The sequence below is a fragment of the Dromaius novaehollandiae genome, chromosome 6, assembly GCF_036370855.1.
Source record: "Dromaius novaehollandiae isolate bDroNov1 chromosome 6, bDroNov1.hap1, whole genome shotgun sequence".
NCBI lineage: Eukaryota > Metazoa > Chordata > Aves > Casuariiformes > Dromaiidae > Dromaius > Dromaius novaehollandiae.
The window spans coordinates 43,898,312-43,922,633 of NC_088103.1; the positions used below are offsets into that span (position 1 = coordinate 43,898,312).

Consider the following 24,322-nt stretch of genomic DNA (forward strand, 5'->3'; position numbering starts at 1 on the left):
TTGGCCAACCTTGTGTTGAAAGTGGGACCTTACATCAGGTTATCCAGAGCCCTGTCAAGCCAAGTCTTGAATATTTCCAGCAAGGGAGATTCCACCACTTCTCTGGGCAACTTATTCCAGTGTTACATTGCTCTCACAGTAAAGATTTTTTTCCTTCTATGCAGGAAGAAATTCCCTGAAGCAACTTGTACCTGTTGCCCCCAGTCCTGTCACCATCGATCCTTGTGAAGAGAATGCCTCCATCTTGCCTCTACCTACCTTTTTAGGCACTGGAACACTGTGATCAGGAGGCCCATGCTAAGAGTTTTATGGAAAACATGGTTAATTAACAGGAATTTTGCATGGGTAACAGAAAAAAAAAAAAAGAAGAAGAAGAAGAAGAAGATTCACTCCACAGTCAAAGTCTATTGCCTTTAACCTGCAGTAACATTCAGGTTAATGTTAATTGTGTTACTCACAGCTCAGAACATAAGCTCAGCAGTATTCAGACATATTGAAGGATGTGGCAGGGCTGACAGTCTTTCCAGGAACAAATTGTTGACGGTAGCAAGAAATATGTTACATTTACAGTATAAAATCAATTAAATATATTTATAATAATTGGATAAAAACATGCAGATATATAACTTCCTGATAACAGAATGGACAGATAACCTTTTAAAAACAGGTCTCGCTTGCTTGCCTTTTTACTTTCTTCTAGGAATAGCAACTTTTTTGTCTCAATTTTTGTCTTTCTTATTTACGGCTACTTAAAAACATCCAAACAAAACGAGAGCATATGATGGTTTCTGGAAGATTTGCTGAAGGGCTTCTCCAACAATTCTTTACATTTCCTTAACAATGACAAAGAAAATATTGTCACACACTGATCTAAGCAGCCACTTAATGTACCTAATTGAAATTTCCTGGGCTACTGAAAGGTCCAAAACTTGCCATTAAGGACCTGAGTGATAGGCGCTTTCCCATCACAAACTTTGAAGGTAAAAAGAAATATTACAATCAATCAGCTCACCTGATTCCTGGATTTGCTTGCCTTCGAATCTTACCGTGAGCCTCATTTCTAGTTTCTGTTTGACCAACAGAGTATCTTCTAAAAAGTGGCCCACAACGACTTAAAACACTGCAAGGGTACATGACTGCACCGCCAAGCATGAACCCTCACACGCATCCCAGGAGGGCTGACCAGTGTGGGCAGCGGTGCTGCTGCAGCTCGGCTGCGTACTTTGGGGAGCTTCGAGTTGAGCCACAGGACAGCATGTTTGCTCCATGTTTGCTCCAAGTGGGGTCAAGCTCACACCAGCCAGTGCTATCTTATGTAGACGATGCAGAGTGATGGAAATAAAAAATTTTTTAAAAAAAGGTGCATCTGTTGGTATGCTCTTCCTATACTGTCTTTTTAACACTTTTACCATTACAACAATGCACCTTCCACCTAGCTGGTGTGTGTCTTGCTCTGCCTTTTAGGCACTGCATCTGGAATGTCTTGTATGGAATAGAGCTCTTTATTATCAAAAGGTATTTTATTCCAACAGCATACGCCCTATTCAAGACAGCTCAACTTTCTAATTACACTGATATCATTGAATCTTTCAGTAAAAAGATGGTCTCCAGACCTCAGATTTCTGTGGTGCTCTTCTCTGAATAGCCTTTCACAGATAGACATGAAAATTACTAGATTGTCTGCACAGTTTTGCTCATGTTATTTCCAAAAATAAAACAGTAAACCTATTTGTCCTTTGACAACTTTGAAACTCAGAAAAGTCAACTCTTTCATAAATATATGACAAAACAGGTATTGAATGATATCAGCTCAATAGATAAAATGATAGAATAAAAGCTGTCTTCTTATTTGAGGTATATAGCCCATGCTATATGTTATATTGCAGCAAAAAAGTGAAACAAAAACAAAACAGGGAATGTAAACCATTTATAGACTTGGGCCATAATAAACCTGTTTTTTACACCCGTATTTTCTCATATGTTATGCAAAGTTGATTTGAATAAATACTTAAATGGGAAACAAGAAACAATTAGAGGCTGGAGAAAAGAATGATCATACACAGGACATAATCCTCACTATTTACATCAATATAAAGTCATTTCCTGATGTAACACTACTCTTTATTAGTACAAAATTAATGCAACATGTTAACGGCATCATTACTTTCAGACGAGATAGCAGTCCAAATTCCTGACCCCTTCCTCTCATGAAAGAGCCCATGGCAGTCCCAGCAATAAAGTATACGTCTCACATTTTTATTTTCTCTTGCAACTCTAAGTGCAGAGAATTTTCTGCTTCTCCCACAGAAGCTGCTGCTGTGTTCTCTCCGAGAACCCGTGTTCAAAGAAGGAAATTAATCAGCAGGCAATGGAGATGAAATTCTTCAGATAGCAGGAAAGAATAAAAGCTTAATCCACAAACTACACTATAAAATTAGGAAAATGCAATACTGTACTTCAGCCAACACTTGTGAAGTTGTGGTATACCTCCAAGGTACAACTCTAAATCTAGCTAAAACAAAAATGAACAAAGCACAGGCAAATAAACTACTGGGAACAAAGACTGGATAACCACACTACGTTATTTAACAGCTCCTTTCCATTACATTTCTGAGTCTTTACACACTTTTGTCTTAAAAAGACATGGAAGTAGTGAAGAGTTTTTGAATATGTTTCAATCTGAGCAGAACAAGACCCAAGATCTTTTGATACCCTTTAAGAGCATCTTCAAAACAGAAGTGTGTCATTAAGAATGTTGTGGTTTCGGTCAGACAGCAGCTACCATTGCTGCTAATAGAAATAGATGCCATGGGGAAAGGGAATCATTATTTTTTTAGTAAAGCCATTGGGAATTTTTAATCAGATAATGCTTAGTTGGAAAATGCCAGTCTTTCATAGGCACTTTTTTAGAAAGTTTCTTGGGATTGGTATGGGATTTCTGGTCAAAGCAGAAAAAATTAGAGAGGAAAAGCAGACAAACAATAGTTTTGTGGCTGGAGCACTTTTAAAGGATGTGGGGAAGACCAGGTTCGACAGTTCTTTTCTAGCTAATTTGGAACAGTAATGTGACCATAAAGTTCTCATTTCTCTCTCAAGCACTGGCTATTTTGTTGTGTCTTTCTTTCGGTTATTTTCAAGCAAAAAAAAGATTTTGATATTCTTTCCACGATGACTGTCTTTCCATCTGTTATGCTTTTCTTTAATCTCCTACACAAATGGTACTGTTATATCCTCAATATGAATATGAAAATTCTCTGATGAAAGGATACGGTCTGACTGCATTAAAAAAAAAGAGAGAATATATATTACGTCCGTACTGTGACCACTTCAAACCATTCAAACCATTTTCCAGGAAGCTCGTGTCCTATCCTGCAAACACTAAAGACTGTATCTATATAAGCAATATCACTCATGAGGAGAAATTTTATAAGATGGGGGCAAGAGTAGCATTCCTGAAAGGACAGACTGGTAATACGGGATCTGTGATAAAGCCAAAAGGAAGCATTTTTGGATGTGTTCCATCACTTGAACTCCAGGAAACCATTTTGTATGACACAAAGGATTAGGAAAAATAAGCTGCATGACATTTATTTTGTAATAATTTTAACATTAATATCTGTAGAAACATTTTATTGTCAGTACAAAAGTTAACAGATTTCAATACTTCTTTTACCCAATTTTTTTAAAAACACATAAAACAGTGTAATTTGCATTCATATTGCATGGCTGTATCAGAGTTAGTGAGTGTTCTGAAAGTAAAAACACAAGACTTCTGTAAAAAAGTACAAATGACAGTGACATTTTAGCAGAGGCCAGTGCTATACCTGCTGTTATGGAATGGATCAGAAGGACATACTGGAGTTAGCATGAATTAATCCCTTAAAAAGATGCTGATATTCCTATGGCAAATTGTCATTATAACAACTCCTCTCTTTTTAATTTAAATTACAGTAGAGGGATATTCTAAAAGGCTATTCCAAGCCAAAAGATCTGGAACATATTATCAAACTCAGTGAAAAGAATTCTAGTTAATTTGATGCATGTGCAACGCAGGGTAGAAGCTCAGCTCCTTTTAGACCACTGCATTTTGCTATGGTTATAGACAAATTAATTTCTTTCCTTACTTTAGGAATCCATTATAAGTTTTTCTTTTTTTGTGGCATGGCTGTGCCTTTTGGCCATGGGAAACACTGCTAAAGAGTTAAATTCTTAAAGTTGACAGGTGTTGAGGATAAAAGAATTTCTTGTTAAAGGATTTGAGTTTGATAAGAACAATCATCTGACACCAAGGTTTTTTAACATAAACAAATCAAAAGTTTAATTCCCCAAAATTACTTATATACTGTAAATATTTCTTTCTTTAAAGATCTGAAAACTAGTAAAGTCTGAGCAATATATCTACTAGTTCTCTGTGCTGCCTGCATAGAAATGCCATTTAAATTACAAAAACACAACAACCCTATAAACGATTAATTGTTTTGTACATTACCAATTAGTTAATAAATTAATGATATACCATTTTCCCTGAAAGCAAAGTATTTTCCACCTTTGGATGGCGAAAATTAAGAATTCTGTGTAAGAACAGCATTTAGCAAATAGCTGTTAAAAAAGAGACTAATTTGCTAGGTGGATTGGGACATCCATTTTTAAATCAATACAAAAAATAATTCATTGTAAATATATAATATATATATTTATACATATTTTGAATATATTTACATACATCCAGCACCTATATACTGCATTTGTGCTCTGTAAGTGTGTGCCAACATATATTTTCTCCAAATATTACAAAATAAACAAGAAAGGCAGACCCAGATTTTGCCTCAAGTCCAACTGGTCCATTGTACAAACAAAGTCTGTTGCAGCTTACAGTAAGCCAGAAAATTGATAGTGATGGGTATCTAGACACAGCTCATAAACATTCTTCTTTGTTGGGAGTATTTAAAAGTTGCAAATTATAAAATTCTTTATGTAGGTTCTGACTGTTTTCCTCCAAGTTTTCTTTTTTTCTCTTTTTTCATATTTCATATGTACAAGCAGAAACATTAAGGTCCTGGAGAAAAGATTTTGCATTTTGTATATGGTAGGTAGCTTGATGTTCTTGTTTCTTTATTCCTCTATACAATAAGAATGGTTTCTTCTCATGTTTTAACACTGCCATTCATATGTTGGTACTTGGGAAGACAAGGTTCATAAGGCATTGGATCAGGAGAAAAAACAGAGTCATCACCTGAAGAACACGAACTCCTAGTATCAGGGTAACTAGGTGAATACTGTTCGAGAGGTCCACTGAGGTCCAGATACTCCTGTAAAAAAAGAAATAAACTGCATTTTAAAATAACATGCAAAATTGACAATAACATATTTCTACTGCTCTGATTTGGCTTCGTCATACAGTAGGCAAAAAAACAGTTAAAAAATGACAGTCAGTTCTATAGTTTTAGTGTATTCAAAACTGCCTGGTGCTTAAATATCTGATAAAAAAAGGAATACTCAAGGAGCCTGAATAAAGGGAGAAAAAGAAACCAGTAACAGTGTACTTTTGTGAAGTCCAACATCATCAGCATTAGCTGTGTCAGTAGAAATAAACATGCCAACCACATCAAAAGAGGACTTTTCACTTACAATGATAAAAATGAAATTTCAACCTAAATAGAACCATTTTTCTTTAGCATATGGTAATGATTTGGAGATGGATAGATAGTTCCAATATTATATTCCTTTGGTCATTTTGAATATCTGTTTTATATTCTGTGATATTAAATTTGTGTTTAAACATGCAGTGGCATATATGCAAAAAAGCTGAAAGCAAAAAATTAAGTTCACTGGATTGGGGTTCTTTTCAATGTATTTTTTTCCATCTGTGTGTGTGTGTGTGAGCGCACGCATGCGTGTGTGTGTGTGTGTGTGTGTGTGTGTGTGTGTGTGTGTGTGTGTATGCACGCGCGCGCCAGAGTAGCCATGACCAAAGCAGTCATTAAAAAAGGAAATAATATCTGCTGAATCCAAGTTTTGGGTTATGGCTCTTTTGCTAGAAACAACAGTTTTGGCAGGAGAATAAAGTTATTTTTCCCCTTGAAATGTTCCTTCTCTTTCAACTTCTAAAGGGCAGCTGCATTCATTTAAATGCAATCTCTTCATTTGCTAAACCACAAGTTATGATCATACTGACGAGACAAGTCTTCCACCTCAGTCAGTATTTTATACTGCTGTACTTAGGTTTTGGGTAATTTACTTCTTTGGTTAACATATTTTCTTAAGTCAGAAATTCAATCATTACCATATTATAGTTTAAAAGTGGTCACCATTTTAAAAAGGGAGGAAAAATGTAAGCTTTAAAATGCCGACAAGTACAGTAGGCAGCAAAAGAGGATGCAAAATGCAGTTTGCATCTATGATTAACTCCTATTTTGCAGAACGGATTTTTAAAGGACCCATGAGGATGATCTTGACATGTATTTATATACTAGGGAACCAGAATGTGGTACATTAGGTGACCGGAAAAGATCAAGTACTTTCTACACGAATAGAAGAAGAAAGTATTCCAGTATTTGAAGATTTCAGACAGGGCTTGTCATAGCAAAAGCTTTCAAATAATTCAGTTATGAATTCAGTATTGAAGGTGGGATTCTTATGTCCTGTCCAGCCTCTTTATCCAACATAAAGGACCAGAATCACATAAAGGGGCCTAAAAGGTCTCACCTCCGGCATCAGGATAGTTCCTTGTGTTGATATAATGAAACACAGCCATTAGGCTGACCCCCAGTGACTTCTGCACAATGATCCCATGCTGCTCTGGGAAACACTGCAAGATACTCTGTGAAACATGGACAGCTGGGTCTTTTGAAGTAATAGGTGATGATTCAGTAAGGACAAGAGCAAGACTACCATTTATGCAGTAATAATCACTTGCACAAATGCAGAATGAGATTCTATAGCAATTTTGAGGTTTCAGGGCAACCCAGGTTGACCCCATATTAACACTGTCATGTTGTTTGCTATGTTTGCCATTGTGCAGCAGATAAGCAGCACAGTTAGACAGATGCACGAAAGAGCTGCACATCAGGAAAACTGTGCAGATTACCCAAAATCAGAGGCCTCAAAACCACAAGCTATGGAGGACCAAGGGACAAACTGGAGCACTCATAAGACACTGAGTGAGAACGTGACAAGTTTTCGAGAACAGAGAATGTGCTGCAAACAGGAGTGAAATAATTTGCTCTCTTTGCCCAGGGTAAATTGGACAAAAGCAATGTCTTATGTAGTAGGGTTAGATATTAGGAAAAGCTTTCAAGAGGTAATGTTAATGAAATGCTGCAATAGGTTGTTGAGGGGCGATGCAGAACTACAACAGTGCAGACCTTTAAGAACAAGTTACGTAAACATCGGTCAGGAAAGACAAAGGTATAGCTGATCCTGCTGTAGACCAATTGGTTGGACTAGATGAGTTCCCAGGGTTTTTCCATCCTTTTTTCCTGTGATTCCAGTCTAAGGTAATTTACATAATGTGAAAGACCTTTTCAGGTTACCTTTGAGATTCTTCCAGGTCCATTAGCAATACAGAATTGGGAAGGCAAGATGAGTAAGAAAGAAAGAAAAAAAAAAAAAAAAGAAAAGGAAAGAAAGAAAAAAAGAAAGGAAGAAATATCCTCAGAGTTGTAGGCCAGAATCTCACTCTTGAATGTGCAAGTGCATATCCAATCCAAGCCATCAAACATTCAGCAGTGGCAGCCAGCCCACCTCCAACTGGTCTTGTGAAATCATATATAAATTAGGCAGAAAAAGATCCAGTCAGTACTTGGATGAGGGGAAAATGTTAATGGTACATAAAGTGATGTTACTGACTCAGTAGGGAGCACATATTCCTGCGTCATCTCTGAGCCACTCTTGAAGGTGCCACTTTTCAGAATAAGCCTTAAAAACAGAATCCAGAGAAATTACAGCTACTATCAAAGCCAAATGATCTTTTTCAACCAGAAAGGTTAGTCTGCCCTACTGGCAAAATGATCATCCTAAATAATGGCATCCCTTTATTAGATTCCCCCTCATCTTTATTGCACGCAAGCTTCCCTAAAGCTGCTTAACAATTGATCTTTTATTTCCTATGCAGTTCTGAAAAATTAGGAGGTAATGTTGGGGATCTACATAAAAGGAACCAGACATGTTTTTCTACCTTTTTTGCCCTCATAAGTAAGTCCTAAAATCACATCAAATCAGAAAATTTAATTTTAGAAATGGTCAAAACAAGTTATTCTGACATTTTTCTTTAAGTGTTTTGTTCTGCTTTTTTTCATTATAGGTATCATTTCTCAGAACAAACAGGAATTTGTAAAATATTTCTGGGACACCAAGCATTTTCTGTCAAAACAAGTTTCTACCAAAAGAATCACCATTCCCATTACTGGTGTGAACTTCCCCACAGATGCCTGTGATTTACTGATAGGAGAAATGATCCCAGTGTGAATATGCTAATCAGTGTGTTCCCTGTTAAGACTAATAATATTTCAGACCTCTGAAAGAATGCTGTTCACATAAAACCTTTTTGCATTCATATATCCCTACCTGAAGCAGTGTTAGGCAGGACCTTTGGATAATTGAATGGCTGTTCCTACACTCCCTGTGGGTCGTCATTCCCTCCACAGAGAGCTATTTCAGTGAACCTAATTCACTTTCAGGCATATAATCTGAAATCTACCATTGACGATTACTCGTCTTCTGACCTAGATATCATAGCTGTGAATCAAACTGATCTGATAAATGAAAAACACCATGAACTCTAGTTCCCTCCCTTACACAAAACTCATGTTGAAATATAAACATTGCCTCCCAACCCGCCTTGTGTATTCCCTCTATACTGCCATGCTAAAAACATCAAAAGATGCAAGGAGAAATAAATGAAAACATTTTAAAGATGTGTTTCTGTTTAGTTACATAAATCAAGGCAAGTTGGCAAGAAACCCAGGATTTCATAGGATAGATAGTTCAGCTGCATGTAACCTCGGAGGACAGTGATGAACAGGACAACAAGAGAACTAGAGCAGTATTTCGTAAATGAATAAATTCCATCTGTCTCCTGAACCATATGTCCTGATCTGCAGCTTATGAAGAGAAACAATTTACCTACCTCATTAGTTGTGAGAGTAAGAATTCGATCCAAGTCTTCCACCAACTGTTTAAAAGTTGGTCTCTGTGAAGGCACAGCATGCCAGCAATCTCTCATCATCATATAGCTGTAATAAACAAACACTTCCTTGGGTTAATTAAAATTACATGTCGTTCTCATATACCTTTTCATATACAGACACTGTTATTCATCATAAGTAACACAGCGAGCACCCCACAGTCCTACTCATGGACCAACCGTTGTCCTATAAACCGAGAAATGCCCTCACTTCTGTCGCAGGTGCATTTCTATTCTTGTATCTCTTCTTGCCCAGTTCCTAAATTACATCTTTGTGGACAAGACTCCATAGCTTTTTTCTGTCCCAGCAATTTCAATGGTATTTCATTTCATTTCATTACATTTGTTATGGTAGAGACAACGGCCTTTGTGAAGTCAAGAAATTAAAATGGGGAAATAGTCAAAGCCATACTCAAATATCAGAAAGTGAAAACACTCTCTTATTGTCACCAGTGGATAATGTTGTGTTAAAGGAGAAGCTTCCCAATGTATTTTGTTGTGTACAAAACTAGTGCGATGTAGCTTACATACTATTAGTGGTCTGTGTACCATCATTTAAGAGCCTTTCCACTGATGAGATTAAAATAAGATAAATATTGCTGTAAAACCACTGACAAAGACTGGCTTGTAGATTCTCTTCTTTTTTCAGTGGGACCACAGCAGGGTGTGTAAATTATCCTCTGTCAAACATTTCCTCAAGACCTCTTCATACCTTTTCTTCATGTATCTATATGCACATATATGCAGGATTCTAGAGCCAAGTAACTCTGAAATTTTTACATTCTGCCTGGGGTAGCATCAATTGTGTGAATTCAGCACAGTTTGTGCCTCTCAATCCTCATACAGCAAATAAGGTTCCTTACAGCTCATTGGTGCAGTTGGCAGGTTTATCCATTCGGTGCCCTTCTTTAAGCAGCTTAAAAAGTTCCTCCACCGGAATTCCTGGGTAGGGTGATCCTCCTAAGGTGAAGATCTCCCACATTAATACACCAAAGGACCATCTGCAGAACAAAGACAAAACAGTGCACTATTAAATCTGTTTTAATGTTGAAAGCAAAGATGCTTCCAGCAGACATGCAAAAAGTAGTGTCTTGCTACTTCATAAGTAAGTCCCGTCTGCTTAAGAGCCAGACTCTGCCAGTTTGACAGACTAATCTATCCTATTTTGTTATATGCACTACTCCTGGTGGGTTTACTCAGTAGGAAAGAAGCGCATCAGGATCTAGTCCCAGATTGTCCCCAGACCAGTTGCCAATCACAATCTCAAAGAGATTTAAGCTTATCTTCATGCACCTGCTCATCTCTGACAGACTCCAGTGGGACATCAAGCCATGAAGTGCATCGGGTGCACCAACAGCACATTGAATAAGGACTGACCTGAGCATGATCACAAACACATTCCTAGCCTTTGTCTGGTGTGCTCCAAGCACCCAAGTTTCCAAGGCTACTGCAAAGAACTGCATCTTCACAGTTTAATTATTTACAGAACATTCACACAGCTAAGCTGGTTTGTAATTATGTGGTGGGATATTTTGGAAAAAGAAGGTTGTTGAAAACAAAAATATTTTGCATCAGTCTGCTCTGTTTGAATAATTTCTGTCAGGAAACAAAGGAGGGTAATTTTCAGCCAGTTCTGCCTGCCTGCTGCCATCTCCTTCAGAGCTTGCCTCATCATGTCTTGCTGGCAAGCTGTGGCTCTTTGGCAGGCTGCTCTGCCAGGTGAGCAATAGCACAAAGCCTGCACTGGCTCCCAAACTTCTCTGCAGCTCTCCTAGCTTTACAGCAGTAAACTGTTTGCACAAACTTGCAATAATATTATCTTTAGCAGTCTTCAAAGCCACCACGGGGCCAAGAGCCTCAAAGTTCCAGCACTGGAATTGTTATGCTCTGTGGCTGTTGAGGAGCTCAGGCTGACTTTCAGCCCTGAACCAGTGAAGTAGTTTACTTCACATTCGCTTAAATATCTTGCTATGGTGTTATTTTTAAAATTAAGCTTGATCTACCCTTAACCTGTGTATATAGTTCCCTTTGTAAATGTAAAGATTGAAGGAAAAGCCTGAGTAACTGCTTGTCCCAAGGAGAGAGGACCTTGGGAAGAGCACTCTGACTAAAGGAGGAGATCCCCTCTATTATTTTCTCCACCCTGCTCTTTTTCATGTTAACCCTCCACTGACATGCATAAGCTTTTACACCTGCCCTGGGAAGCATCCAGCCCTTTCCAGTTAACAGCTTCTCTTGGAGAAACAGAAAACATGAGGTCTTCATCTGCACTGCATAAAAAATACACATCTACTTAAAGTTCAGTACATGTGAGTACTGTTGATCGGCCTAGGAAACTTTAATAGGAAGCAGAATAAATCCTGAGAGGTTGCATCAGCCAGCTACACTGTGCACACATTAAAAGATTTTGAAGTGTCAGAGTCCAATGATTTCCTACTCTTAACGCGAAATACTGCTGGGAAGGAGCAATGTTTCTAAAATCAGAGAAAATTTTTCTAGTATGTCTATTCTATGCTTTACTGTATCTAATATTAGAACAAATTTTGACAAGAATTTTCAGGATCTTTCTCTTCTTTCTTTCTTTTTCTTTCTTTCTTTTTTAAACCTGAAGGAAGTCCAGAATATGCCAAAAGCCAAGCAAATTAGATAGACTCTTTGTAGCTGCACATCCGTAAATAAGTTCAAGGGGGGAAACTTCCGCACTGACAGAAGGAGGTTAGCATTTTCCACCTTTCATGTGCTTTGAAGCTGGGCAGATTAGTAACAGAGCACTGGTTAGCAGTCTACCATAAAATCCTCACTTTCTAAGGGCATGTCCTGTTCCATCTATTAATATGTGAAACACAGAATGAAAATGCTTAAAGGTAAAGGACAACAAGAAAATACATTTAAAGATATCCCAAACTTTAAGAAATTCAAACCAAAAGAACTCCCATTCCCACCTTTCCAAAAAACATTCAAATAAAGTTGCTTACACATCACTTTGATGCGTGTAAACTCTGTCAAACAGAGCTTCTGGAGCCATCCACTTTACAGGAAGCCGTCCCTACAAATTTGGAGGGGAAGAGAAGGAATGAAAAAATTAATTCATTACAATGGCAGCAATTTATGGGATGATTTCAACATTGAATTTTTAAGATAAATCAGTTCTCAGAGATCAGCCTGCTAAGGCAAACCAGCACATAATTTACCTTTAAATTTTTCAGAAAAAATAAAAGTAAAATGGGCTAAAGACAGTAGGGAAATTGATATAAACATTTAAGATAAAATTAAAAGCACAGAGGGCTCCCCCAAAAGTCCCCAGATTGCTTGCTAGAAGGACAATAGGGTAAGGAGATCAACGTGGAAAAGATCATTCCACTATGGTTCTTTAAAGACAAAAATCTCAATAATTCTCTGAAAAATAGGCCTGCCTACAACACTAAGCTGGTCACTAAACTCGAGAATTTTGTCCTGCTGTTCAGCCTTTTGCAGTGGCCCAAAGCTTGCACAGTCACAAATGCCTGCTGCTTTGCACAGAAATTCTGCTCTGCTCGGAGCCCAGGAATCACACTAAATTTGATACGAAGTGGGTTCAACTCCCTCCCGTGCCAACCTACCTATACCTGGTTGCTCTGCCTTTTTGCAGGTGTGCAGATTCAGATGTTACCATTAAAATGCCATTAATAGTGCTTTATTTTCACAGATAAGCCACTTAACACGATTGATAATAATAATTAATATTTTGTACAAATATTAATAAAGTCTGATGACTTGAAAGAGTTCTTCAAAGTTCCCATCAAAAAACAAATGCAGTTAATCAGGCTCTCTCAGAATGAGGTGTAAGGTGTTCAAAACCAGGCACCCCAAATCAACAGCTATATTTGAAACATAAAACCAATTTTCTCAACTTATAGCCCGTCTTTGATACTACTGCAGTAATTTCTTTACAATCAAGTACAGGCAAAACACATAAAGCTATATGTGACACTACCACACACAACTAGGATTTTTACTGTGGTTTTTGCTATTACTGCTTATACAGTGTTTCTCAAGATCATAGGCCTGGTTAAAAAAAGAAAAAAGGCAGCTGGAATCAAAAGGAATATTTCCACATATTTCAAATGATCAGAGTCAAGAACATGTAAAATAAATGCTTACATTTTATCATTTATAATAAATCATAAAACAAATAGTCTCTTTGGTTATCTTTTTAACTAACTGTCACTGTAAGAGGGGATAGAAATGCTTATGTCCTTAATCCCTGTTTTCTTTCTGTGATTAAAAGTTAGGCTGCTGTGCAAGAAGTCCATTAGGATTATAATCACAGTTTTGAAGTGAACCCTGAATGAAACACTTGTTTCCAGAGATAAAAAAACCATCCACTTACATTAGTAGTCTTTTTATAATAATCTATATTGTTGATGTCTCTGGCTAAACCAAAGTCCGCTATTTTCATCACATTATTTTCAGTTACCAAAACATTTCTTGCAGCTAAGTCTCGATGGATACACTGAAAAGAAAGAAAAGAAAAATCCCACTGAAACAAATGGCTGAAATTATTTCTAAACCTTAGAAAAGCCTGCTTTTCTAAGACTTATATTTTGCTAAGGCTGAAGGCTTGGGTGGTGATCAGAGTGTCCCAAGCTGTTGTGATTCACGCTTTGCTACACATGCCTCCGTACAAGTATTGCAGCATTTTCATCATAAACACTGTTAATGAGTGCTTTATGATGTTGCTTCTCAAATTATACTGGATCAACAGAGCTAAAACCTGACAGTCTGGATCAGTGCAACCATTTTTAATAAGAAAGATCTTAATATGAGATACATCTACAGTATATAATTTTAAACCAGAAGTCTAGGGTGTGTGTATTTACTTCAACCATAGGACTGCAGCAGCTTAATTTTGAAAAAAATATAACCCGGGCTGCACTGTTTGCTTTTTAAACAGATTTGACAGTGAAACTAAAAACTTTATCTCCTCAGAATGTTTTCTTTGTATCAGCATTCTCCTGAACATTTGCAACGGATATTCTCGACACTGAAAGGAAGTTGTGACTACTTTTGGTACCACTCCTATGTTCAAGCAGCCTCAGTAGGAGTAATACAAGGTGCATTTGGAATCCTCCCCAGGATATCTTACTTCTTTCCAAGTTAGATATCCTTTTTTTCCCCCTCAATTTTGGGTTATGCTTTATGTGTCCTCCTTATTTCAGCATGTGCACAGGCATGCCAGCCCCAACCACTACAAATTAAAATTTTTACAACAGCCAGTTTCTCTCTTGAATTGTAACTTGCCCCAGTAACTTTCAGAGATCTCTTATCCTTCATGGATAAAACAAGTCTACAGAGTTTCTGCTCTGCACTGGGTTAGCCTAGGGCAACTGTGAAGAAAAAACTGCTCCAGCAATGCATTCATGTACGCAGGACATGCTTTCAGCACCAAATTAGGCTTCCAATTCAGCATCAGCAAAGCAATGGTAGCAGAAATAACATAGGCCATCCTTCCTACTTCCCCTGTCTGTGTTCTCACACCTTGCAAAACATGCTCTGAGAACTCAGTTCAGGTGCCCAAATAAGGGTACCTGATATTATGTGAGATGCCCTATGATATCCAAGGTGTCTTGGTGGGACAGACAGGGATAATACAGCATCTCCAGCAGATCTGTGCGTTTCCAGAGTGGCAGACAGCTGGGGATGCTACCCCAGCAGGTCCTACCACAGAGCATCTCAAACAGCCTGCAACCCCTCCGTGTGACTCAGACTGAATCTCCTGTCAGTGTATTTGTGCTTTCTCATACCCTGCAGCTTTGCAAATGAGGCTCTTCCTGTCTCCAAAATAGGTCCATTATTAATTTCCATATCTGACAGGTTATAACTGACTCTCTTGCCCTAATGATTTGCTCTCCCTTTGCAGTGATCTGGGCCAACCACCTGTATCTGGAGTGCCCCTGTGATTCCTGCGCCATACTGGAATATTGAAGAGGACACATCACAAAAGTTTTAAAAAGCATCCATGCAACTTAGAAACGGTATCCCATTTGCAAGGTACCATTTGCAATGTCCCATTTGCTTAAAGGTAAAAATTGGAGTAGACAACCAAAGCTCTTTTTTTACATATTAAAGTTACATTCTGAGATGGATGTATTTGCATTTATATTTTTTGTGATTTTTTTTTTTTACGTCTCAGCCATTTACTGGATTGAAATAGCAAGAAAACTAGTCTTCTCACGGTATTTCAGTTCCTGAATGGTGGAAATACTGTGAGAAGACCAGCACTTTTATTATTCCAGCTCAATAAATGGCTCCCTAAGGAGAGAAAAAACAGTGAAATACAAACATAAATGGTGAGCGATTTGAAGAACTGGAATGCACAGTTTTGCGTTACCTCTTTGCTTTGCCTTGTGCAGTGTCCTACATTCAAGGTCAGCACTGCACTGAACAAGTGTTTTTGGAAGGGGACTGGATCAGGATGAAATGACTCTGCTGTGTGCATCTGGATGAGCACAGCCTTCTTGACAGTGTCCTACAATAGCACTTCAGACCTTCTCCGGTCAACACTTTTGCTCAAGATTTGCCAATCAAAAGATTTGTTTTTTTCTTTCACAACAGGTCTTTTTTCCTGGGACAGGGGCTCATTGCCAAGCCAGTGTTTCATTAATCTTAGAAAGAGATATTCTACATGGTTTACCTAGTAGGATACCCACGCTTTCTCCATTTCCTCTTGGTGTCATGCATGCCTTTCTGTCTCCCCTACTGCACAGATAATTAGTGTGTCAAAACATAAGAATAAAAGCAAAATTCGACCTCGATTCTGCCCCCCAATCTCTACAAGCACAGAAAAGCAATGAAAAGCCATGACTTTGTGTCCTGTGTACACACAGGGATCAAAGGCTTACACTCAGCTCTCTTCTTTGATTATAAACAACTCCATACTCAGGAGTGGACACAACCAGAAGTCACTATAAATCCCCCTAAACACTCAGCACCTTGCAGGAAATATTAGCACCAATATCCAGTGGTCTGCAATAGACACTAGGTCCAAACACCACCCACGGTATCCATGACTGTCTTCCACACAGCCACGATACGTTTAGAGAGTTAGTTATACACAGCTATTTAAGGTTTCATAATCATAATTTAATCAAGATACTGGATGAAGAAATGTTTGAAGAAAATTTGAAGAATAAGTGTCTAGGTACATGAAAGAATAAATTAGTTTTTTCAACAAGCTTGCTCTCCTGACAAAGTAAAGTGCATAATTAAAGTGACTAATTTACTGTGTTTATTTTTGCCTATTCTGTTCACAATTTCTGCCCAGGTATCTAGTCATCTTTTCAACTTTGTTATCATTCCTTAAATCCTTTCAGTAACTGAATAAATTTACTTTACACCACTATGTGAGCTGATTCAGTAGATTTGACAGGAAATAGAAAGCAAATGGTGCCTTGTCTCCAGGATGAAGCAGTGTGACTTGTATACTCAAGTGACCACCTGTGTTATGAATTCAAAGTGCAGATATATATTCATATTTACCAGAAATGATCAATTCTGGCAATGTTGTTAAACAGAAGTATGAAACATTGTGTATGAGTTTTTCCACTGATCTTCAAGGGCATGGATCATGCAACTCATTGGGAAAAGGTCATTCTCTCAGCAAATTCTTTACATAAATGGGATGAGAACAAACCTCAACTAAAAAAGTGCCAAACAAATATGTACCAAGTGCTTTGTGCAATATTTGCTGAGTTCTACCTACTTTCTGCGAAGCCAAGTACTCCATGCCTCTTGCCAGCTGGTATGTGCAAGACACTAAGTCTTTGAATGTCATCTGTTCTTCTGGTACCCTGTTAATGTCAAATGAATACTCCATTCCAGGTGGGCGGCGTGCTCGCAGGTACTCACGCAGGTTTCCTTTGGAAGCATATTCTACTATCACGTACAATGGACCTTTGGATAAACAGAACCGTGTGAAAACTGGAACAAGGTCAAAAGGTAACATGATTTTAAGTAAAGAAGCTTTTAGTGCTTTATAAACACATATTAATTCAATTCATTTACTTTCTCCGAAATCAGTAAGCATGACTTGAAAGAAAAGGAGGTCATGACTGTTAAGTGACTAGCCCAAAGCTACATAGCAGGATAGTGGCAGTGCTACAATTGGCAATAGAAAGGACCTAAATCCTAATCCAGCACATATTCCTTCCAGACTATGCCATCTTCTGAAAAGCAAGCATTTTCAATGCAAAAATGCCATGAAAAAACACTGTGGCATTTAGAGAGTAAAATTGCTCATTTCAAATTTAAGGGATACAAGTTTCACTAAGGGAGGATTGACACAATTCAGAATGACAAACATGGCTAAAACCACTATAAAATTTCAATTTTCACTACAGCAAGAGATTAGAGAGTTTTCATATGATATACTACCCTTTCTCATATTAAAGCTGTAATGCATCTTTATAATCAGAGACAGAAGTTAAAATATTGCTGCTAAGCTAGGGAAATATCTAAAATCCCATCACAGCATGACTGTTTCCTTAAAAACTCCTGAAAAATGATGATTAATGAGACTTTTGAAGACCCGTCTGAAAGTCCTGGCTTACTTTCTTCTCTCTACTCACCATCCTGGGTACAGGCTCCAAGGAGATTGATGATATTTTTATGCTTCCCAATCATCTTCATCATCTCCATCTCTGACACAAGGTCGGATAGATCTTTTTCTGTAGCATCATCTGTACAAGACACAAGTTCAGTTCACATTTTCCAGTATTCCAGCTTGAACTTTACTAAGGCTCACCAGCTGGTGTAAAACGTGTGCTTTGAAATGCAGAATATGGGATTTGCTTTCCAGTATACATTGTATGTTATGCAAAGTCATATGATATGTCCTAATAAACAGTAGTCTCAGTCTCTTTGATGGACTAACCAGTTCTTCAGTCATATCATATGTTGAAGCAACACATTAATACGAGACAAAATATATTGTCTTTAACTATCAAACAACTAATAACTATATCTATCCTAAAAATTAACCTTACAATTAAATTCAAAATAAATAGGCACCTACGACCTGGAGCAAATGGACTAGGATCTACATATTGACAACCTCTGCTGTGAACAAAACTAAAAGCAGAAAGACCCAGAGACTTCTAATACCTCTATTAGCTTGCAAATATGCACTACTAAAGATAAACAGGCTGTCAAGGACCCAGATTTACACCACAAACTGCTGAAGGCTGAGGTCAACTATGTGCACTTTGACCCCCCACAATGACAGAGCTCAGATGCCACAAAAGAAACTTTCTGTGGATAAAAGCCACCACCTCACCCATCTTGATCCCTAATAAGCCAATTTTCTTACCTTTCAACATCTTCACTGCCACAGTCACTGCCTCTTTTGGCCTGTCTTTGTCAATTCCCACTGCTTCAGCCATGACAACTTGCCCAAAGCAACCTTCCCCAAGGGGCTTACCCAACGTCAGCCTAGAGGTGTAAACAGGGGATTAACACACAGCATCTGGTGAAAGGATGTAGCCAGTGAAATTCCAGAGCTAAATATAAAAAGCTTTCAACAACTTGCTGTAGCATGAAGCATTTATCATATGGAACTAATGAGACTCTTGGTGCACACTGGTTTTCACGCACACTGTAGTATGTTTTCTTAGTGACAGTATAGTGAGCATCTAATACAGGCAAATCAGTTACTAAATCCAGCTTTTAACCTCTCCTCCTCCTCGTAATAACAGAGGCTATATTTGATGGCTAGCTGGTCAGATATGCACAGCACACAACACAGAGGAACACAGCTTTTGAAAAGCATAAGACTGCAACTAAAATTCAGGATGTCAGAATAGCCAACAACACACAAGCTTTTCATGTCATTGTAATACGGCCATTTTTCTCCTTTTTCATGTAGACTGCAAGGAGATGAAAGAAAGGTTTCTTTGTGTGTGTTGCCATGTGTATGCTTTCAGGCAGCTGATGATTTGTGTTGTAAAGGGTGGTATCAAAACCAGAGGGATGTCTGAAATAGCACTAGCTCCTGTGATATAACGGAACAGGGCAGACAGAAAGGAAACATCCAAACATTCTTTCAGATAGCTTAATTTTAGATCCAAATGAATATTCCCACTTTGTGTTTGGAGATGTGGGCCTTGAACATTTGCCTAACAATCTCCTGAGCCAAAGGGCTTAGACAGGGCAGAGAGCGCAGCCCAGGAGACCCCATGTTTAGGCACAGCTGTGGGTAATTATCACACCCATCCTTCTTTGTTGTGGATGATGAGGTGGCCAGACAGCCTTCTTTTTGCAGGGGAAAAAGGAGGGAGGATGAAGGTGAGAGAATGGGTAGGGAAAAGATGCCCGTGACAAGCAGTGAGCTAACTCTTCACTGGCTGTGGCAAGGAGGGGTTACTTCTGCAAAGCAGTTGTGCGAACACAGATAAAGGCTCTCTGCATGCTCATGAGCTTTGACCGGCTGCCAGAGCTGCGACTGCCGGCACTGCCTCTGACTCCGCTCCTCTGTCTTAAGTACTGGTCCTGTTCACAGGGAGGCAACCCCTCTCCAAGCCTGGTCGCATAAGTAGCATCCACGCTCACAAAAGCAGCACCTCCTCAGGACAAAGCACTTGGCAGATTTCAACATCCCCTACAAGACTTCTCCTGCACAACCTCCCATCCACAGCAGGATCACTCTTCTTACATCTTCACACATTCCCTCAATGCTTTGATCCCTTAAGGGGCGAGACGGGATGCTTTACGTGCCCACAGCTGGGTCCAGCACAGAGCCTGTTTCTTGGCTGAGGGCTCTTTGCTGCCACAAATGCCATGTATGAGGGTAACAGACGATGCCTCCTCTCTGCAGCACCCAGGCTCTGCTCAGAAAATGGGAAGCAGAGACTGGGAGAAACTGAAATTCAATTATAATCACATTATCAGTGTCAGAAACCTTTTAAAAAGAATGGCCACTAACTGGGTCAACCGCATAAGCAAAATGCATTTTGTGTAGCATGTACCTGGCTGCAAAATGTGCTCAGCTAAAACAGGCACAGAGACTTCAGTCTCAACTTTGCGAGGAAAAAGAGAAACTAAAACAGAAACTCCAAAGCTTCTGAGACAAATCTTTTTGGTTCCAGCGTAAGTGCCAATAACCAGATTCTGAATCCTTTACTCACACAGAATATTACTTAACTCCAGAAGCAGTGAAATGGCAGAAATCAGGGAGTGCATTTAGGGAGTTTGATGCTGGTAACACTATGCAATGTAGGGGCTAGACTCCGATGAGCATTCTCACAACGGAGTTCTCAAGGTCTTGACTTTCCAAGGCCAAACACAGGAATCACAGGTATATGTAGGGATTGGTTCTCAAAAGCATGGATCTTCGACTTATGCCTACTTCCATGAAAGTAGGGGTGAGGTGGGGGCTGTAATGTTATCAACAGGAGACTATTAGATCAGGGCTAAGAGGTTCGAAAATCTCACTTATCTGCTTGGGCACACAAGAGAAAAGTACTGAATGATACTTCCTCCTGAGGGCAGTCCACAAACTCTTTTTAAATGTGGTCTTAACATTAGTGAGAATTCCTCAATCTGTTTTGGATTGGTTTCTAAAGCAAATGCTGGTTTAAAAAGGTGCAAAGACTGAAGGGCAGCATATGCTATGCTGAGGTCATCCTGCATTTTATCCAGAACTAAAATTGAATTTAGGATCTTGGCAGAGAAGAAACATTTGCATTGGAAACTGGTTAATTTATGTGCTATTGCCCTGCTAGGCCTAAAGTAACAAACCCCTCATTGTATGCCTCCTGCCCCCCAACCTAATAAACCGCCTCTAAATAGCCTCCTTTCATTGGAAATCTGCTCCACCTACATTTGTGCTGAATGTTGGTTTTAAATGTTTAGCACTCTAAAATTTTCCGCATTTAGTGTATCCCCCTAGGGTACAGGCTGACAGAAGTACATATACAGGCCCCCACTGTTGACTAGAATACTGCAGGTGGCAATTACAGCATTTTGCACCGGTTTTCAGCTATATAATTAAAATAATTTCCAGAACAGTTGTCAGAAGGTTCAAAATTACAGCTCCTCCATCCAAGAGTTATGATGCTGAGCTTTCAAGGAAAACTGTTCATGATAAAACGTGCTATTTTTTTAAGAGTCACCTAAAGACCTCTTAAAATTAGTATTAACTTCAGCATATAATCATGGTTCTACCTGTGTTAACATTACCTCTCCTTTACATACCCATTTTATATCAAGAAATATAGTTATGGCTTTGATTAGATTATTCTGCAGTTCATTTTGCATGTTATTCAACAGACTTTGAAGAAAATATTATTCAGCTACATGATTTTGAATACAGAAAAATTCAATAAGCTCTGCTTGAAACCTGATAGTTTTAAAGCAGAGAAGTTGTAAACATATGCATAGAATAAGCAAAATGTTCTAATAAATCAAAAATTACCTTCACTAATACAGGCTAATACAAAAACACCAGAAAATCCTACCCATAAGGTTCAGGCAGTAAAAACAAGATTGTCTAATAACATGGTCTAGATTTCCTCTATTTCCTACATGGCACTATATTGCCTATTTTCTAAACATTAACCACAGCAATCATTAAGAAACATGATTTAATGTAGGGAAGTATTGCCTGGGCAAATGTCGACTGTCCTTCAACAATGCATGTGTGCTGATACCTATTCTCATCTAGATTATATATATTTTGGAATAAAATTTCAGATTTACTGCTTCAGTAACAGAGAAGTTGCATTTCACCAGGGTATCAGAAAACCTACAAGAAATCTGAAAATAAATCACAATGTCAGGCAGAGAAAATTCAGTTTCTATTAAAACAAACTGAACTCAGATAATGGAATTGAATCTTGACCTTCTGAGAAGGTTCAGATAACTCTGATTTTCTTTTAGCTAAAGAAACCCTGGGAGACATTTGGAAAGAAGCTTCCTCTTCATTCTGTGTCACGTTTTTCAGATGCATATAGACAGTGTTAAGGGAGAGAGACTACATACTTATCTCGTGGAAACTCCCATTTTGGGTCTTCTGGCAATTCATATTCTGAGACTCCTGCCAGCATCGGGGCATCGGCAGTGGAGGAGAGACGGGTAGTTATCCTCACCAGGGGCGTGTTGGAATTCATGGAGGAGCTTGAGTCGGCTGACACCTGTTATTGCAATACAAGATGCAGAAAAAAAAGGTGGAGATGTAATCTTCATCCAATATCTGAAAACAGCAGCACATGATAACCAAGCCAGCTAATATCAGTGGTATTAGGGAAAAGAGTGGCTGAAACCATGGTCTTCTAGTGTATTATTCTAACATGTCTACCCTCCCTTAAAGACAATACTGATTACCAGGTAAATTGCCAGTAAGGCTGTAGGTCTGTCCCATCGGTTGAAAACCATAGAATAAGTAAAGTTTTACATACATTCACTCAGGAGTGAATTTACATAAACTTTTCTCTCTTTTAATTTATCAAATTCAGGGTTCTTTTATCACCTTATTTTCACCATCCACCTCAGATACCTGAGCGAGCAGGTTGTGCCACAATCAGAGGTCACAAATAAACTCTTTAAGACATCTTGCAGAGCACGATTTTAAGAGCTTCTACTGAGTATATAGGAAGCTTCACCGGGAAACTCAGGCACCTAAACTTTATCTCCTCATATGCCCTTCCATTCATTTCTAGTTGCCCTTGTTGTCATTTCTTTTTCTAATCAGTGCACAAACTCCATATTTTTCTAAGAGCTACCAGTTAGTTGACTTTTTTTTCAATTTTTAATGGAAAAACAGCATTTTTTGCAAAGGCTCCCACATTTTTTTCATCAGTGCCAATGAATCCAGGTCTCACACATGTTCACTATGTAGGAAATATAGGGTCCTCTCACATATTTTTTAAAAATTTTTATCAAAAGTATCAAAAAGCTATCACATTAGATTGGAGATACTTTAAAAAAAATACTCCATTAACTATACTGTTAATTAAAGAGTCTAAATGCGATGTGGAAAAGAGTTCAAAAAATCATTTCATTTCCTCTATTTCAAATTTTTGGAATAGGATTTCTCATCAGCCTCAACATCAATACATTTTCCTGAGAACATCAAAGGTATTTAATGACAATTGCTATGAAAAAAGAGGCACCAGCTATCATCTCCATGCAAAAAAAAAACTGTTTTGGTATAAATGGCATATTGTCCATAAGGCACTTTCCTCAAACAGCAACCTGCTGTTCGTCAATCTCAGTGTTTCAAGGGAACATGAAGACAAAACAAAAATGCTTTTAGTGCCATTCTGCCCCTTCCTTTAAATGGGAATCCTCCTTTTCTCTTCAGGCCACGACAGCCTTTGTGCCAAGCCCATATCAGGCGGCAGGGGCAGCCTGAAGGTCTTCTTGCGATGCCGTCACGGGTGCGAGTGCTCACATCAGCTGGCAGGAGGTCCTTGTCAGCTAGGATGGCTTGGACCCTTCCCAAAGTTGCCGTCTAGAGCCTCAGTATAACTAGCACTTTTGATCTTTGTCTGTATCACCTTTAGTCAACTCTAATACCAGGATTGGTTATGAAAAGTGTTATCAGGCTACATACTCTTTCACATTTGTTCCGTAGGTCAGTCTTAGGTACAAAAAAATCAATCATAAACAAATATCTTAACAGCAAAAAGCAAATCAGTGATGCACAGTGATATGAATGTAAAATCCTCTTGTCTCTGTGACACCAGATAAGTACAACTTAGTGCTCCTGTATATTAAGACCAATTAACAATTAGAGTGTCACGAAATTACTTTAGCTTCCCAGGATGGGGCTGGAAGGCTTTTACAAACATGTCATGCTCTTACACCAAGTATTTTGACACAACAAGGTTAAGGTTCTCAGATAAATTTTTCATCATGACCTTGACAAACTGTTTTGGTTCAGAGGTCTTTTAGCAGGTAAACATACTCAGGTTTTTAACATGACATCATATGCGTTTGGCTTCTTGATACATTTTTCTAAGACCAGACTAAGATTGGAAAGAGATTTCATAAGGAAGAACGTGTTAAGGACTATCTTCCAAATATTAAGCTTAGTAACCAGTTTTGCAGCTGAATGACAAACCTTCCCTGATATCAGGAACTCCCACCTTCTGCATGTGAGAT

At 38.5% G+C, this 24,322-nt stretch overlaps 1 protein-coding gene across 9 annotated transcripts in view; it reads right to left on the reverse strand.

Moving 5' to 3' along the window:
- Positions 1 to 3,572: 3,572 nt before the first annotated feature.
- The window catches only part of FGFR2 (fibroblast growth factor receptor 2), an 88,383-nt gene continuing 67,633 nt past the window's right edge, over positions 3,573 to 24,322 (reverse strand). For all 9 annotated transcript variants that reach the window (XM_064514324.1, XM_064514322.1, XM_064514323.1 and 6 more), the window contains 9 exons: positions 22,199 to 22,350; positions 18,531 to 18,652; positions 17,791 to 17,901; positions 16,926 to 17,116; positions 13,554 to 13,676; positions 12,160 to 12,230; positions 10,048 to 10,185; positions 9,128 to 9,233; positions 3,573 to 5,309 (listed from right to left, as the gene is read on the reverse strand). In XM_064514324.1, the coding sequence (XP_064370394.1) occupies positions 5,145 to 5,309; positions 9,128 to 9,233; positions 10,048 to 10,185; positions 12,160 to 12,230; positions 13,554 to 13,676; positions 16,926 to 17,116; positions 17,791 to 17,901; positions 18,531 to 18,652; positions 22,199 to 22,350 (1,179 nt within the window). In that variant the 3' untranslated portion in view covers positions 3,573 to 5,144. The remainder of the gene's footprint in view (positions 5,310 to 9,127; positions 9,234 to 10,047; positions 10,186 to 12,159; positions 12,231 to 13,553; positions 13,677 to 16,925; positions 17,117 to 17,790; positions 17,902 to 18,530; positions 18,653 to 22,198; positions 22,351 to 24,322) is intronic.